The following is a 16,152-nucleotide window of genomic DNA, read 5'->3' on the forward strand; positions in this document are numbered from 1 at the left end:
CAACCTTCAGCATTGCATCAATACAGCTGCAGTAGCACTGTGCCATCTGACTGAGGTTCAGTAGCAGAGCAGAAGAGTGCAGGCCTCAGTGAAGACTAGTGATTAGTGTTTAATTAAAACAAGAATAATAGCTCAACAATTCCACCGTGTCTATAAATGGAAACAAAGTGCCACACATTGTGCAGGACATGCAGCGTACTGTAGGTATTTGTCTCTGCAGCATGGTAGGAATGAATAAAATGATCTCTGCTTCACTCACAGAAAAGATGAGGATGGCCTATGGGTTCCATGAAGTGATTTCTTAAAATTAAAGATACATAGCTGCCCTTTGTGTCAGAAAGAAGTCTGGAGAGCATCTGTATTCTTGACTAATTTTACTAGCATTGGTTTCTCCTGAGTAACTTTGTCATGTTAAATACAGATTACTTGTACTTCTAATATTCAGAATGGTCCTACAAGGGCTCTGATGCCACTTCTACTGGTGTCTGGTTTTGCTGATGGGAGCATGAATTTCTGGGAACTTTTGGTGTGAATTAATGGTCTTTAATGATACATATTTCAAAACTGAAAATTCTTAAGCCTGTTTATTGAAAAGAATTATTGCTATTATTAAAAAGGTGTCCAAAAAGTGACTGAAATTCTTAAATTGTAATCTGTATATTTGGAAGTGTACTTTCCATATTGTCTCAGTATCTTTTCAGATCTTTTCCTCTAGGCTTGTCTTCAAGTCCAGGCACTTTCTGCCGATTTTTAATTTACAACAAATTCTGCACAATTCCCTCAGACAAGAACACCTCTCCTTCCACCACTTACAAAACCTGGCCATATGTCTGTTCTGAGAAGCACAGCCAAAAGACCAAAATCATGACTACTGCCTGAATTAGACTTACTTTTTTCCCAGCTAGTAGGGTACGCACTACATTTCAATGAAACTATTTAACAATTAATGTCAAGCCATTTCAATGCAATAATATAACTTGTCTCAAGTGAAGAAAGGTATCAAACTTTTTTGATATACTAGGAATTAAGACATTTTAATTAAAAAAGAAACTATTTCATTTTTGAAAACAACACAGGATCCCATAGTGCAGGATCTTAGGAAATATTTGGAATCTAGCTAAGCATACAACATATCTTCAGCTCTGTGTTTATTTACTTTCATGCCACTATCAATTAGATACTACATACGTATAGCTTATAAAGCCCCCTGTAACTTGCAAGAAATATATGTGAGTATAATCTTCTTACAGCTGCCCCAAATAAAGCAGACCCTGATCAAAGGGATGATGGTGCCCTTTTACGAAGATTGTATTTTTTCCTTCACCAACAATTTCTCATGCCACTCTATTGTTTTTGATTTCTTTGTGATGCTCTGTGTCACCTGACAAACACTTTCATGAATCCAGAAAAAGACATGGACACATAACAAAATATGCTGTCAGATTTAATTTTGTCTTGACAACAGCACCAAACCAGTATTTCCAGATGGTAAGACAAATGTGTATTACTTTGTCCATGCAAACATAGCATTTCCAACTCTATTTTTCTATGTCATGCTGCCTTTTATTGCTTATGAGTGATGGGCAAAATATAGTATTAAATGCAGATTTTGAAATCTGGTGTAAATCATATTTATTTCTATGAAGTATAAATAAGGTATATATAATTAGTACAGTACTTCATCAGTTCTTTTAATCACCTACAAGATCCGCCAATATGCCAAATATATTGGAAAACCAAAATTTATCTATTGCTAAAATAAATTACATTCAAAACCCTCACTTCTTGATTCTGAAACAAAAAGCATAATCAGCTATAAAAATAACAGTAACAATATTGTTCAATTATCAAAATGCCAAAATAAAAACACAAATATGGAAAACATCTGACTAATGGCAAACCCCATACAGAATCACATGGAATGAGTGCACAGCAACTGTCAAAACATGGTGGTTTTTAATGCCTGGGACTTCTGCATAGAGAAAAGGAATCTTTATTGCACATAAATTTTACAATTACTGTAAATAGACAAAAAGTAGAAACTTCAAATATAATTTATATGAAACCTGTTTTAAACAACCATTTGCATTCACAATCACCAAGTTCTCATGAAACCTAAGCAAGCACTGACCATTATTACAGAAAAAGGTGATACTCTTCTCCATTTACAAAGAAGTCAGCTTCAGGATCCTCACTTAGTCACAACACCTTTGTGAGTAGTACTTACAAAATGACATCCACCAAGACTTTGCAAAGCAAACCTATATGTTTTAATAGAAAAATGCTTGTCTCCAGACAGCAATCCTGAGTATCTAATAAAATCTACAGGTTCATGCCCTATGCTGTTTTCTGCTCCTGCAGTATCTTTTAATTTCATCTGGTGCAATAAGGTACTGCAAAATGAGAATACAGCGTGGCTTGACAAAAGAGGTCTGTTGAGGCTAGCTACTGAATGGCATTCTTGGTATCACAGGTGAATTTCTTAGATTTTGACACATGGTACCCTTTCAATAAGACAGGAACCTTCTAATTTGTGTTCTATTTACCATTCATATATAGGGCTAGACTTCTGTAGTTATTCAGGTGCCAAAAAATAATACATGCTAAAAGACATTGATGTGAGCACTGAAAGCTCCTGACACCAACACCAGCAAGAGAGAGCACTTTACAAAAACAAGTAAAATTTAAAAGGCCACAGTTTACAGTATTAAGGGATCTGGTAAATGAAACATGAAGATCAGAGTCTTCTCAGTGAATGTGTTCAGAAGCCTCCTGTACTCACAAAGTCTCTGTTTTGCCAAACTGCTGATTGCCTTTCTTTGATGACAGCAGGAAGAATAAAGTTAATCTCTGGTTTGTTCCTAGAACTGCAAGAACTGGCTTTAAAATTAAGCTAAAACATTTTATTGATAAGCAGACCTTGGGTTTTATTGCATATCATGATCAGATGGAAAATTCAGGAGTGGGCTTGCTTCTGATTTTCAAAGAGTTTAAGAAGTTCAGGCTCAGTGCTATGAACTTACGTAGTAAGGTCACTACACTCTTCAGCAGTTATTACATTGCTGCATATATAATTGAAGCAATTACATATGAGTACTTACACATATTTTACCTTGGTCTAAGGAAAAGCCTGGAAAAGTAGAGCAAACATTGTTCCACCACTATTCAGCCGGTTCCAAAAGAGGCTCAAAACCATGTGGCTCTGAAAGATTCAGAAACAGAGCATCCCTGTAATGTGTGGGTTTACCACAGTTTTAAAGTGCATTTTAAAGTGAATGTTCATGAAACAGTTCACAAATTTTGACATTCCTGTAAGACTGGTACAATTATGATTTTGGGGACATCCTACATGAGGTTCATAGTCCACCCTGTCTTACTCACCACCCTTAATGGCTCTCCAAGTCAAAACAATTTTGAAAGCACTCTCTGCAACATAGAAAAAGCAAGGATAAGAATTTTCATATTTATGCACATAAAAATACATGGAATTGTGGCCACAAGCCTAGAGTTATGTGACTTCATTAGACCCTAGAAATTTCAATTTTTTGAGGAGAATGAAAACAAGACTTGCTGTGATTGTCCTGTAGGAGAGGACAGCACTGTACCCACAGGATGATCTGCCATCATGGCACACCTTGAAGTTTTTGAGTCACCTTGGTAGAAATCTCAGCAATGTTCACCCAGATGTCAGCAGTAAGCTCCCCTGGGATCCCTTCGGCACAGAGAAGATTGTGGCCTCTAGGCTGAGGTTGAAAAAATGGCATGAACAGGAAGTCCAGAAATCAGATGTTAAACAGTTTTGTTATGGGTGTGAAGAGCCATCAAGGTGTCAGGATCTGCGGTTATGCAATTGGGAAAAGCACTGAGATTACTAATGGATTTCCAGGGGGACTTTCAGGATGTGATGAAAATAGTCTTACGATTGATCACTAGTATCTGATCATTAGCAAAACATATATGCTTATTAGTGATGTATGTACGATTACTAGTGAGAGACTAGTGAGATTTAGCTTAGGCAAAATACAGTTATCAGTGAGGATTAAATGCCACAAGAATGTACTCAATTTTCCTTATTTAGAGGCAGACTGTCTAGACCATGAAATCAGATGTCCAGCCTTGTGAAGGTGTTATGTGGTCAAAGACAAATAGATAAATACACTTCCTTGTCTTCTCCCTGAACCCTGGCCAGGCTGTGGGGAGAATCCAAGAGGAGGATGAAGTCAGATGTTTCTGCATTTGAAGTCACATAAACTTGTTTATTCAACAATAATAAAAGCTGGACTCCGTGGCAGTAACTTTAATCTCACCTACAAGTGGATGCACAGCATGGGACCTCCCAGTTCTCCAAATCATTGCTGTAACAGGGGCTCCCTAGTGACTGTGGATCTGAATGATGTTGAAGTATTAGGGCAATTGGTGATTTGCTTAATCACTACAGATAATCTTACGTAGTAATAATTAGGTGCATTACCTTGATGTATTTTATCCTTGTCATATTATTTTATCCTGGCTGTATTATTATTTTGCTTAGTTTTCTTCTGGTTTACATATTTAACTAAAAGTTTACTTCTTTAACCCAGTGTCTGTGTCCTTTGTGCTGACCCTGCCAATTAGCAACACACTGAATGAAATACACAGAACACCAGTTCAAGTGGAAAAATCTCTGTCCTGGTGGCTGTGACTGTGTCATATACGTAGACAGAGTTCTCAAGTTTTGTGGAAACGCAGGGTGAAATGGATGTCCCACAGGTAGTTCACTGATGTACTCTGCTACTGCTCCAAGTGGGCTTGAAATCACACTGCACCTGCTGGTACTAGTGAGCTGAGAGACTTGAAGAGGGATGAGGGAAAATGAACAACTGAACCCCATTGCCTTTGGTGAGTCTGCAAACATTAAGGATTTCTACCTACCAGTTGCTAGTAGAAATCACAGGCTTATCCATGGTCGCCAACACTAGGCATAGCAGTTCATCTGCAGTAAGGTTTTTCTCAGGTGGACAGCTTATAGTCTAGCTGACTGCCATGAAAGACTCACACAGATTTTGTGTAAAGGAACAGTCCATCATAAAAAAAAACCTATGATGCTTCTCTCCTCTGACTTAAGGATGTCTTCTGCAGAACATCTCAGTATGACAAACAAGTCTTACCCATATCCTAAGCAGCTGCAGACATACAAAAAAAAGTTAAATTTGGAAAACTGCTTGGTAGAACAGAATCCTGAGGATTGCTTATCAATAAAACGTTTAAATTAAAAGGTAATTATTGCAATTCCAAGAACAAGGTGGAGGCTAATTATATCCTTCCTGCCATCATCAAAGAAATGCATTGTGGCATGCCCACTGTCATTCCTGGCAAACATGTGCCAGATTTTCAGTTTGATTCGGCAGATCCTCAAGCCAACAGCCAGCATCACAGTCAAGCTTTATGGAGAATTATTTTAACTTCAGCTTGGTTTAGTCATTATGCTAATAATAGCATAGCCACTTTCAAAACACTTGAGCGACACAGTAAGTCTTACACTTGCCTAGCCTCTGAAAAAAAAATCCATTAAAAATATTGTAATGGTTACCACATTTAAACTCCTTGGACAAGCTAAGTATTTTAAAACCAGAAAGAAATGGCTAGCCACTGCGAAACTCCGGTAATTCCCTCGGAAACTGCATGACGCAATCATGAGAGAAAGCCGCACACACCTCAGCCCTCCGCGGCAAGGCCCGCGCCGGCTCCCGTAGCCTCAGGCCCCTCCCAGCCGCGCGCAGCCGCCACCAAGCTTCAACGCCGGCGCGCGAGAAAGCAGCTAAGGCGCGTGCGGGCGAGGTGCCCGTGTTTCGACAGCTCGCGGGAAGTGGGTGTGGCGAGGGGGTGGACCCACACGAGGCCCAGCCCCCTAGGCCCACGGGGCGGGGCAGGGCGGGGCGCCGCCGTGTGTGGCGGAGGGCGGGACGAGGCGGGGCGCCGCAGTATGTAACGGAGGGCGGGGCGCGGCCTCGGCTGGGAGGGGGCGCTCTCTGGGGCTGTCGTTCTGGTGCCGCCGCTGGGACCGGGAGGCGGCGGCCGGGCAGGATGGTGTTTGAGTCGTTGGTCGTGGATGTCCTTAACCGTTTCCTCGGCGACTATGTGGTGAACCTGGACAGCTCTCAGCTAAAGCTGGGCATCTGGGGAGGTACGGGGCTGTCGGGCCGCGGTGGGGCGCGCCGCTCGGCCTAGCCGCACTATAGGGCCGCCTGACTGTTTGCCTGCTTGTTCGCTGCCGCCCTCAACACCCCCGCGGTACTTTCCGACCGCGCGGCCTCGGGACCGCCTTGTTAACCGCGCAACGGCAGAGGTCAGGGCGGTGTCCCTTGGGCCAGGCCCCACCCGGCCGGTGGTGCTGCGCTTACGGCCGCGCTGGGCGCTGCCTGCCTGGCAGCTCTGCTGCCTGTCCCACCTGCCCGGCTGTTTAAAAATAATCGTGGAGGCGGGCGTGCTGGGGAGGAGGGGTCTGCTGGGAGCGCGGAGCAGTCAGTCGCAGCACGGGAGGGCGGTAGAGCGGGAGGCGGCCGGGGGACTAGGAGGAGCTGCAGAACGGGAAAGGGAAAAATAACTCAAAACAAGTCAAACCGCTTAAAGTTTGCGAATGTCCGCTTGGGTTTTGCTTTCCATATGTAGCTGCCCTTGCTATCTTGTGCTGACTGGGAACGTTCCTTGGGATGCGCTTGAGAGATCCGCGCGGTACTAGTGGAAAGTTTGGGGAGGGCTGGGCGGGCTGCGGAAACCGCTGGCGGCCTCGAGCAGGGAGCCTGACCCGGCTGAGTGAATGCGAAACTGAACCGCCTTTTTCCCTTCCCGGAAATAAACTGAAAAGTCCCGGGGGCTTTGATAGTGTTGTGGTGTCGGTGGTGTGCTGGTGGAGGTCAGTAGCCTCTCTGCAAACAGCAGTGACAGGCCATTTTTCTTTGGTGCTGCCTTCAATAGGTCTAGAATATTTGTCATTTTCAGCGTTTAATAATCAACAGAGACTGGCTTAAGCATTTGCAGGGGTTCAATTAGCAGTGCTAGATGAGGTAAGCGATAGTCTGTAGAAAAAACTAGCATGCCTCCAGTTCTGAGAAGTGCTAAATATTCTTTTCCAACGTTCTCTACTGAGATCTCTTTAGTAACCTATGTACAAGAAGACAGCAACAAAGATACTCTGTCCAGTATATATGGGCAAAGTGACATAGCATAAAAAGAGTAAGACAAATAAAACTAATGTGCTATGATCACTCCTGGCTCAGTTTTTAATGTGCATTCCAGATGTCTATAGCATCTGCAAGAGCAAATACAGATGTGCAGGTTTTTTTTTAAACGTACATTCATACCTCTGCAGATCTGAAGCGTCCTTGAGGTATGAACTACCTACATTTCCATTCTTAGGTACTTATATAAGTGAATTGGGTTTTGGAAACTTCTCTTGGATTATTTTCCGTTTTTGTTTTCTGAAATGACGTCTTTATTCAATTTCATCTCTGCAGTAATTTTCCTTCAGTTAGTCAATGAATTTGCAAAGTTCAGTCTATATGGAGTCTTAGCACTGTAGCAGCATATGTAACTGCTGGAGAGAAAGTAGTGCTTGATCTGTGACAGTAAGGCCTAATAGAGCATATGTATTACAAGTTATGTGCATCTTATTTGAAAGGATTGAGTTACTGCGTCTTTCAACAGAAGTGTCAAACTGTAAAGGTAATAAAAGCTTAATTTTCTAGTGGATTGCTGGTGGTTACTCTTGGCAGTTTATGCCTTTGTGAGGCAGCTTTTACCAGATTAGGTAGACACTGGCTCTAACTTAAATCAAACAAACAAAAAAACAAACAAACCCAAACAACAATGTCAACAAAAGAGATTTCACTGTTTTTTAATTTGGAGGTTTGATACTGAGCTCTTATATATTTTTATGTATGTGGAACTTGATTTTGAGATTTTTCTCTTCAGGTAGTTGTAACGTTTAGAGACTTTATTATATTTTTTTTCTTCAAATTAAATTCCTTTTTCCTCAGTTCTTGGGAGGAGCTAGAAATTGCATTTCTCTATCTAAAAGTCATTAAACATTAGAAGTAATAGTAGTAGACTACTGTCCTTGTATGCAACCATCATTGATTAGTAAATCCCTGCACTTATAGTATATCTAAAGTCTGCTTAGAGTCTACTTACAATTTTATGGGCTTCCTAATTGCTGAAATTGTGGACCAATTTATTTATTTTTGTTTAGAAAACTGGTATCACATTTTGTCTTTGTATTTTGTATAAATTAATACTTTTTTATGGTTGTCTGCATGCTCAGAAAGTGTTCATGTTACAGCAGTGTATTTTTATACAGTGTTTGTCTTCATGTGTGATGATAGACTTGCTAAATTTTACATAAATCCTGTAGTTTTGAAATTAAGTTGACTTAAAACCATTCAAATATTTTAGCAGTGATTAAAAGGAAAGCTTTTCTCCCCGTAACAAATGGATAGTGCTTGCATAGTGCTGTGCAGTGCTTGGATAGCACTGCACAAGTGCTGTATATCACCTTAAAATTAAAAAGGCATATATTTCTTCACCTCTGAATGTTTAAATACCTAAAGGAGTTTTTTAGATGCTGTAGGAAACTAGTGATATTTAATAGCTAGCCTGTTAAGACTGTTAATCTGTCTGGATGTAGGTATAAAAGTATCTTTATATAACTTCAGCTTCTGCAAAATTGGGAGCTTTATTAATGAACATACTGAACATTCTTTAACACAGTGAAAGAATTCAGTATTGTACCATACTTGGAGGTGTTTAAAAGATGCAGAGTTGTGCTGAGGGACATGGTTTAGCACCTGACTTGGCAGAGTTAAATGATGGTTGGAGTCAATGATCTCAAAGGTCTTTTACCAGAAAAATGATTGTGTGATTCTATACGAAAGCTGTCCAGATTCAATTTGTGTGATGACACTGCTCCAAACAACATGCATGAACACAGCAGTAATTACAGAATTGTTTTAAAATGTGTTACGGGTTTTTTATTTGCTTGCTTGTTTGTTTTCTCCTTAAAGACCTCAGACTAAAGGATAAAAATACAGAATGTCTAAATATGAGAGAAAAATATGATGTCTGGAAACAAAGTCATGTCTGAGAGTTGCAAGAACTTAATGACCTGAAATACAGAAGTTAGGGCAAAAAGGAAAACGTAGGACAATCTACAAGTAAAAAAGATAATATAAAAAAGTAAGGCAAATACTGGAAAAGCCAAGGATCAGAAAAGAATGTGATAGGGAAGGAAATCATAATCTGTAGGAGCTTCAGTATTATGAAGAAGAATTAAAAAGCTACTGTGTTAGGTAGCCATCAGGGAAAGCTGTTGAATAGATGGCCAGTGCTGGGCAGGACAGTTTTAAACTTTTTTTTTTTGTTCTGGTCTTCACTTAAAAATATAGTTTCATTAAACCATGTTAACAAATATGTAAGTACTTGGCTTAGATAAACAAGTTAGATAATTTTAAATGCTCTAGACTTAATGAAGTTATACTACAGTATCTGATGAAATGAATGAAGCATTGTGAGGTGTTGATGGTTATCTTTGAGAAGAAGTGTCATTGAGGTTTCCAAACATTATGTGAGACCATTTTTTTTAACCAGTTTCTTCTGGGTAGGTTTAAGTAACTTCTAATTTGGTGCTTTGGTCAAACCCTCTGTACTGCCCTTTAAAATACTTAATTCTCTGTTGTCTTGGCACACCTACTATTAGGTAATGTCTCATTCGTGTCTTACTTAACACAACTTGTTATTTGAACAGCTGATGTATCTCAGAGACGCAACTATATTAGTAGGATGATATAGGCAGGTAATGGATATGCATTTGTGAGCACACAATCACTTTTTTTTTTTCCTGGCTACATCAGTTATTATAATAAAAATGTATTAAAATAGAATCCTACTACTTTTGGATGCCTTGCCTTGTTTAGGTATAGCAGGTGCAACGGCATAGGAAGTGCAGTTCCCCCTTATATATTAGTAATTTGAATTGTCTGAGGAGTGAAGAATATCTGTCTTAATCAGCCCTCTGCTTCTTATTTACAAGGTAGCAGAAATGCAATTAATACGTATAGATTAAATATGCAGGATTTTCATGTTGATTAATTTTCTTCCTCTTTAATTTTTGCTGACAGTCATAACAAAATGTAAGTCAGGCCTCTTTCTTGAAATTGTTTACCAAGTGTTATCTTATTTTCTAGATATTTGTGAGCCAAGTTCTTGATAGTAAATGTTGGTTCATGCACTCAAAATCATTGTTATGCTGAATACCTAAAATTAAAATGATAAATCTGTTTATTCCAGAATTTTGACAAATGTTCTGTTTTGATTGTTTACAGTGTCCAGTGATAGAAATTTGCTTTATAATGTAGCCTAAATAAATACTACACTATACTATAGGTATTTATAAATGTTCTGGCTTTTATTATTGTTTTGGCTGTTAGCCTAGTGTTCAACCCTACGTATTTACCCATATGTGTAATTGCTCAGTTGGGCAATTTTTAATTCATAAATTGGGGTTTTACTTACATACATAAAGTGGGGTAGCGCTACTGCAGTCAAAACAAAGAAACATCCAGTTGTCTCCAACAGGGAAAATAGATGCCAAAACTCTAGCAAAACTGAACAACCAAGTCTTGATTTATTTTCAAATTCCTGCATTGGCACATTGGCAGGATTCCAAGACAGTAAAATGTAGTAGCTCTGTTATGTCCTGTAAAGGCCTTTGCTCCTTGGTTTTCCTGCTTATGTTTGTGAAGTTTGGTGGGGTTATTTTTGTGTGTATGATTATTCTTTTTTTTGTTTTGTTTTTGTTTTGTTGTTGTTGTGCTTGGGCTTTTTTTTTTTCCCTAAACAGTGAAGTTTCAGTGTAGTTGCACTCTTGCACTTGCAGCTATGTTTCAGGAATAGAAACAATCAGGTCTCATAGAGGTTAAATTTTGTCAATGAAAGAAAATGCTGATAGTTATTGCATTTTGAATCTTGTAGTTTAGAATTTGTTTTCAAGTCAAGGTGGTGATGTGACTTTAAAAGTAGCTAATGTTTACTTGAAGAAGTGTTTAGTCAGCCTTTCTTGTGTTCTCTTAAGTCATAAAAAAATTGCTTGCATAAATGCCCAAAATAGTCCTTCAGTAATAGCCTTTTGTGTGCTTTGATAGTCCATTTGTTGTCAAAAACGGATTCTTTCACCTGATGTGAAACAGCCAGTAGATACACAGAGCAAGTTTGATACTTTGCAAAGCTAGCATAAACAAATCACAAAGTTACCCTTTTTATACAACTTTGATTTACATATTCCTCCTACCTATGCCTATCTGTTGTTATTCTGTTTCTTGATTGGTTTACAACTTCTTCACCTTCAATGAAAGCAAAAGCATCTACTAAATTTGTAACACGTCCACTGAGAGGGTTGTTCTTGTAGGTAAACGCCTTCGCAGCTGAAGGGGGTGGTGTGTGTTTTAGTATTATAATGGTTTGTTAATGAGTAAAGCTTGCTCATTAGGAATGTAAGTTGCAACTGCTTTACATCTTCAGGCTTTGCTAATTGAAGTTTCTTCTTTTGACAAGGTCTTGTTTCTTTAGGTCTTCATGTTCTTGGTATCTTCGTACAATCTTTTGTTTTATGTTGATGGGAACTTCCACCACAGGCTAGAGGTTATCAATCTGTCAGCTACTCTTCAAGGACGTAGTTGATAATAACACATTCATTGTTTATTCAAAGTGAACACCTTTATGCCATAAAGCCCCTGATCAATGGTCCTGCTTGGACGATAAATGCAGTATAATGTGGGCATTTATGCAGTTTCACTTGGGTAACACATTACACATTCAGATGGTCAGTCAAAGTATTTGTAAGTAAACGAATGTTTTACTGAATGTGTTTCAGTGATTTTATAGTAAAATTGAGATTATAAAAATTTTACTGACTTGTATCTCATGAATTTAGCTAAACGTTTTAAATTGAATGAAGAAAATTTTTTTTTTACCCTTTTCCCAATCCTGACAGTTCATGTAGAATTGTTTGAAAGAGTGTCAATACTGTGTTTATTCCCTGCCATTACTATGTGATTAGGTGAAATGAGCTATGATTATACTTCTCCAACACACAGTATTGGTTGGGAATGCTTGAGATAATAATCCTTGCTCATTTTGCTGTGCCTTGTTTTTTAGAAGCCTGTCATTGCAGATTGAGTTACTGAGTTCCTGTGCCTCAGTTGAATGTGGCAGCACTTGCTAAATAACGGGTTTACTTAGGCAGTAGCGAAAGCAAAGAAACTAAACTCTGTTAAACTGCTTCCTGTGTTACAACCTTAATAGATGAGGGGTAAGCAACTGATACTATTTACCTGGACCTGAGCAAAGCCTTCGACACTGTCCTGTATGACGTCCTGGTCTCCAAACTGGTGAAACACGGCTTTGATGGGTGGACCATGAGATGGATAAAGAACTGGCTTGATGGCCACATCCAAAGAGTGGCTGTCAGTGGCTCCGTGTCCCAGTGGAGGCCTGTGACAAGCAGAGTCCCTCAGGGATCAGTCCTGGAACCAGTCTTGTTCAACATCTTTGTTGGTGACATGGACAGTGGCATTGAGTGCACCCTCAGCAAGTTTGCTGATGACACCAAGCTGTGTGGTGCAGCAGACACACTGGAGGGAAGGGATGGCATCCAGAGGGACCTTGACAGGCTGGAGAGGTGGGCACAAGCCAACCTCATGAGGTTCAACAAGACAAAGTGCAAGGTCCTGCATCTGGGTCAAGTCAATCCCAAGCACAAATCCAGGCTGGGCAGTGACTGGCTGGAAAGCAGCCCTGAGGAGAGGGACTTGGGGAGGCAGGTAGGTGAGAAGCTCAACATGAGCTGTGAATGTGCACTTGCAGCCCAGAAAGCCAACCAGATCCTGGGCTGCATCAAGAGGAGTGTGGCCAGCAGGTCAAGGGAGGTGATTCTCCCCCTTTACTCAGCTCTGATGAGACCCCACCTGGAGTACTGTGTCCAGTTCTGGAGCCCCTATTACAAGAGGGATATGGACATGCCACCAGGATGATCAGAGGGCTGGAGCACCTCTCCTATGAGGACAGACTGAAAGAGTTGGGGCTGTTCAGTCTGGAGAAGAGAAGGCTCCGAGGTGACCTTCTTGTGGCCTTCCAGTATCTGAAGGGGGCCTACAAGAAAGCTGGGGAGGGACTTTTTAGGCTATCAGGTAGTGATAGGACTAGAGGGAATGGAATAAAGCTGGAAGTGGGGAGATTCAGGCTGGAAGTGAGGAAGAAGTTCTTCCCCATGAGAGTGGTGAGAGCCTGGAATGGTTTGTCCAGGGAGGTGGTTGGGGCCTCATCCCTGGAGGTGTTTGCAGCCAGGCTGGATGAGGCTCTGGCCAGCCTGATCTAGTGTGAGGTGTCCCTGCCCATGGCGGAGGGGTTGGAACTGGATGATCCTTGTGGTCCCTTCCAACCCTGACTGAATCTATGATTCTATGATAGTCCTAGAGTTTGCCCATGAATGTTTTTATCTTGGCTCAGTTAAGTGCAGGAATTGTTGTGCATGGTAACTTCTTTGCATCATGCATGGTGTGCTTTAGTAGAAGTATCTCCAGCAGGTCTAAGGAGGTTCTTCTCCCCCTCTACTCTGCCCTGGTGAGACCACACCTGGAAGCCTGTATTCAGTTACGGGCTCCCCAGTTCAAGAAAGACATAGGTGAACTGGAGAGGATCTGACAAAGAGCTACAAGAACGATTAAGGGACTTGAACGTCTCTCCTCTGAAGAAAGACTGAGTGAACTGGGACTGTTTAGTCTGGAGAAGGCAGAGAGGGGATCTTGTTAATGTCTATAAATATCTGAGGGGTGGATGTCAAGAGGAAGGGAACAGGCTCTTTTCAGTGGCACTCAATAATAGTACAAGGAATAATGGATATAAGCTAGAACACAGGAAGTTCCACCTCAACATGAGCAGCTTTACTGTGAAGCTGATGGAACAGTGGAACAGGCTGCCCATAGAGGTTGTAACGTCTCTTTCTCTAGAGACTTTCAAAGCCAACCTGGACGTGTTCCTGTGTGGCCTGCCCTAGGTGATCCTGCTTTGGCAGAGGGGTTGGACCCTTTTACCTCTAGAAGTCCCTTACAACCCCTAACATTATATGATTCTATGAACCTTTGCTCTGGATATCATTAGAATTACTTGACACGGATACACTTAAAATTAGTGAGAATACAATTAGTGATGTCATCTTCAAAAAAAAATAAATCTGTTCATTTATAGTGTTAAAATTGTATGTTCAGGGTCAGCTTTATCGGGAAATACATTTAGAGTAGAAATGAACTTAATTGTGACCTTATTACTTACAGACTATGCAGTCTAGTTATAGTTACTAGGATAGTTATAAACTACTGCTGGTAGTGCAGTCTCTGTATTTATTTTTTTCTGCCTTCCTAATGTACCTGTCAGTATGTGTGTATTGTAAGGTTTACAAGTAGAACTCCAGGCTCTCAAAAACATCCTTCCACATATAATATTTCTCTGCAGATACTGATGGTCGCACATCATATATATAGAATTCTACTAGAAAGGGATAATATGTTGTTCTAATGAATAAATGAAATTATAAAAAACTTCAGAGAATTTTGCAAGTACAAGACAGTTGTATTAGTTTGCCTGTTCAGCTCTTCCACAGCAGTTCAACAACCTGAACTACTTGTGCTAATGTCCAATTTCCCGATGCCATCAGTACTATATAGCTGTATGAATATTCTTGCAGTAGAGAATTATTGGGCCAAATTTTCATTTGCAATCAAGTTGTGTACCTTTCCAGGCCTGTAATCTGCTTCTGTCTTCCTGAATCTCATTTATGCCCTGTCTTAGCTGTATCAGATGTCTGTTCCATGTTAATACTGTAATTTGAAGGTAGCCATTGCAGGTGTTCTATCCTTCCTGCACAACTTTCAGAAGAAACTGCTTCAGACTATAAGCAAGTTTTTGAGTTAAGAGTTTTCTGCTCCTTGTCAATGGCAAGTGTCTAATGTCAAGTATATTGTAAAAACAGATAATGCATTTCAAATTTTCTGTCTTTAGAGGGTACTGAATTTATTGTTAAGACATTTAAAAATTAGATTTACTAAAGTGCTTCCTGTGAACTTCTATCAGCCTATAAATATAACTTGCAAATGTTAGATCTTGTGAGAGGTAAAAATCCACTCGAAATTTAGTGTTGCTAGATTTCCACAAGCATAGGAAGCAGATGGTTGAGGAAAAGGAAGCAGACTTTAAGTTCAAAATGGGTACTTAAAAAATGTAACAGTAATTTCCAACATTTTTACTTTGAGGAATCATAGGTTCGTTTTATGTACATGCAGGCTTCATAAGAAAATGTTCAGTATTCCTTTGTGGTATGAAGAGTGTGTTCATAATGATCTTGCATAGATGTTTGATGTGTAGTTTGTCGATATCTTCAAAGCAAAGAGTTAAAGAATTACAAGCCAGGGACCAGTGACTCATACATAGAGATGTTTAGTGTGCACTACTACTACTTGTAGTTTTACCTACTGCTTGCTTTCTTTTTAGGTGCTGTTGCACTGAAGAATCTTGAAATAAAAGAAAATGCACTGGTAAGTTAGAGAAATTAAAAGCAACTGTTGCAGAAATGATTCTTTAAGAATATATTCGGTTGTATACAATTCTTTAGTTTCTTTTCTGATATGCTATTTTTAAGTGCAAACTTAGTATTTTGTGTTGAATTATCTAGTTAATTTGAGTATGCTGCATTCCTTTGTTTGTTTGTTTAACACAAAACTCTCAGCAATTGCTAAAAGAATGTGTTTTGGTCAAAAATGGTAATAAAATATATGTTCTTTTTTCCCGCATAGCTCATGAAGCTAGAAACTTGCTCTTGGGAATATATTTAGCCTCGTATAGCATAACAGTGTATATTGGTAACCAAGTGCTTACTAGTTCCATTGTGTTGAATGGGTTTTTCCAGTAGTTTAAAGGTAAAATTTGTTGCTAAGGTTATCACAGTCTTTTATTTCCCGTACGGAAACATTTCACGAGTTGCTAACATGAGTTTAAGTGTTCTAAAACACTTTCTTCCAGAGTCAGCTGGATGTGCCATTTAAGGTTAAAGCAGGACATATTGGTAAGTTG

The 16,152-nt window shown here is 39.8% G+C and overlaps 1 protein-coding gene across 1 annotated transcript in view; it reads left to right on the forward strand.

Moving 5' to 3' along the window:
* Positions 1-6,063: 6,063 nt before the first annotated feature.
* VPS13A (vacuolar protein sorting 13 homolog A) overlaps positions 6,064-16,152 on the forward strand; it is a 102,317-nt gene continuing 92,228 nt past the window's right edge. The window contains exons 1-3 of the mRNA XM_054397481.1: positions 6,064-6,163; positions 15,574-15,617; positions 16,102-16,144. Of these exons, the coding sequence (XP_054253456.1) occupies positions 6,064-6,163; positions 15,574-15,617; positions 16,102-16,144 (187 nt within the window). The remainder of the gene's footprint in view (positions 6,164-15,573; positions 15,618-16,101; positions 16,145-16,152) is intronic.

This window comes from Indicator indicator, chromosome Z (assembly GCF_027791375.1).
Source record: "Indicator indicator isolate 239-I01 chromosome Z, UM_Iind_1.1, whole genome shotgun sequence".
NCBI lineage: Eukaryota > Metazoa > Chordata > Aves > Piciformes > Indicatoridae > Indicator > Indicator indicator.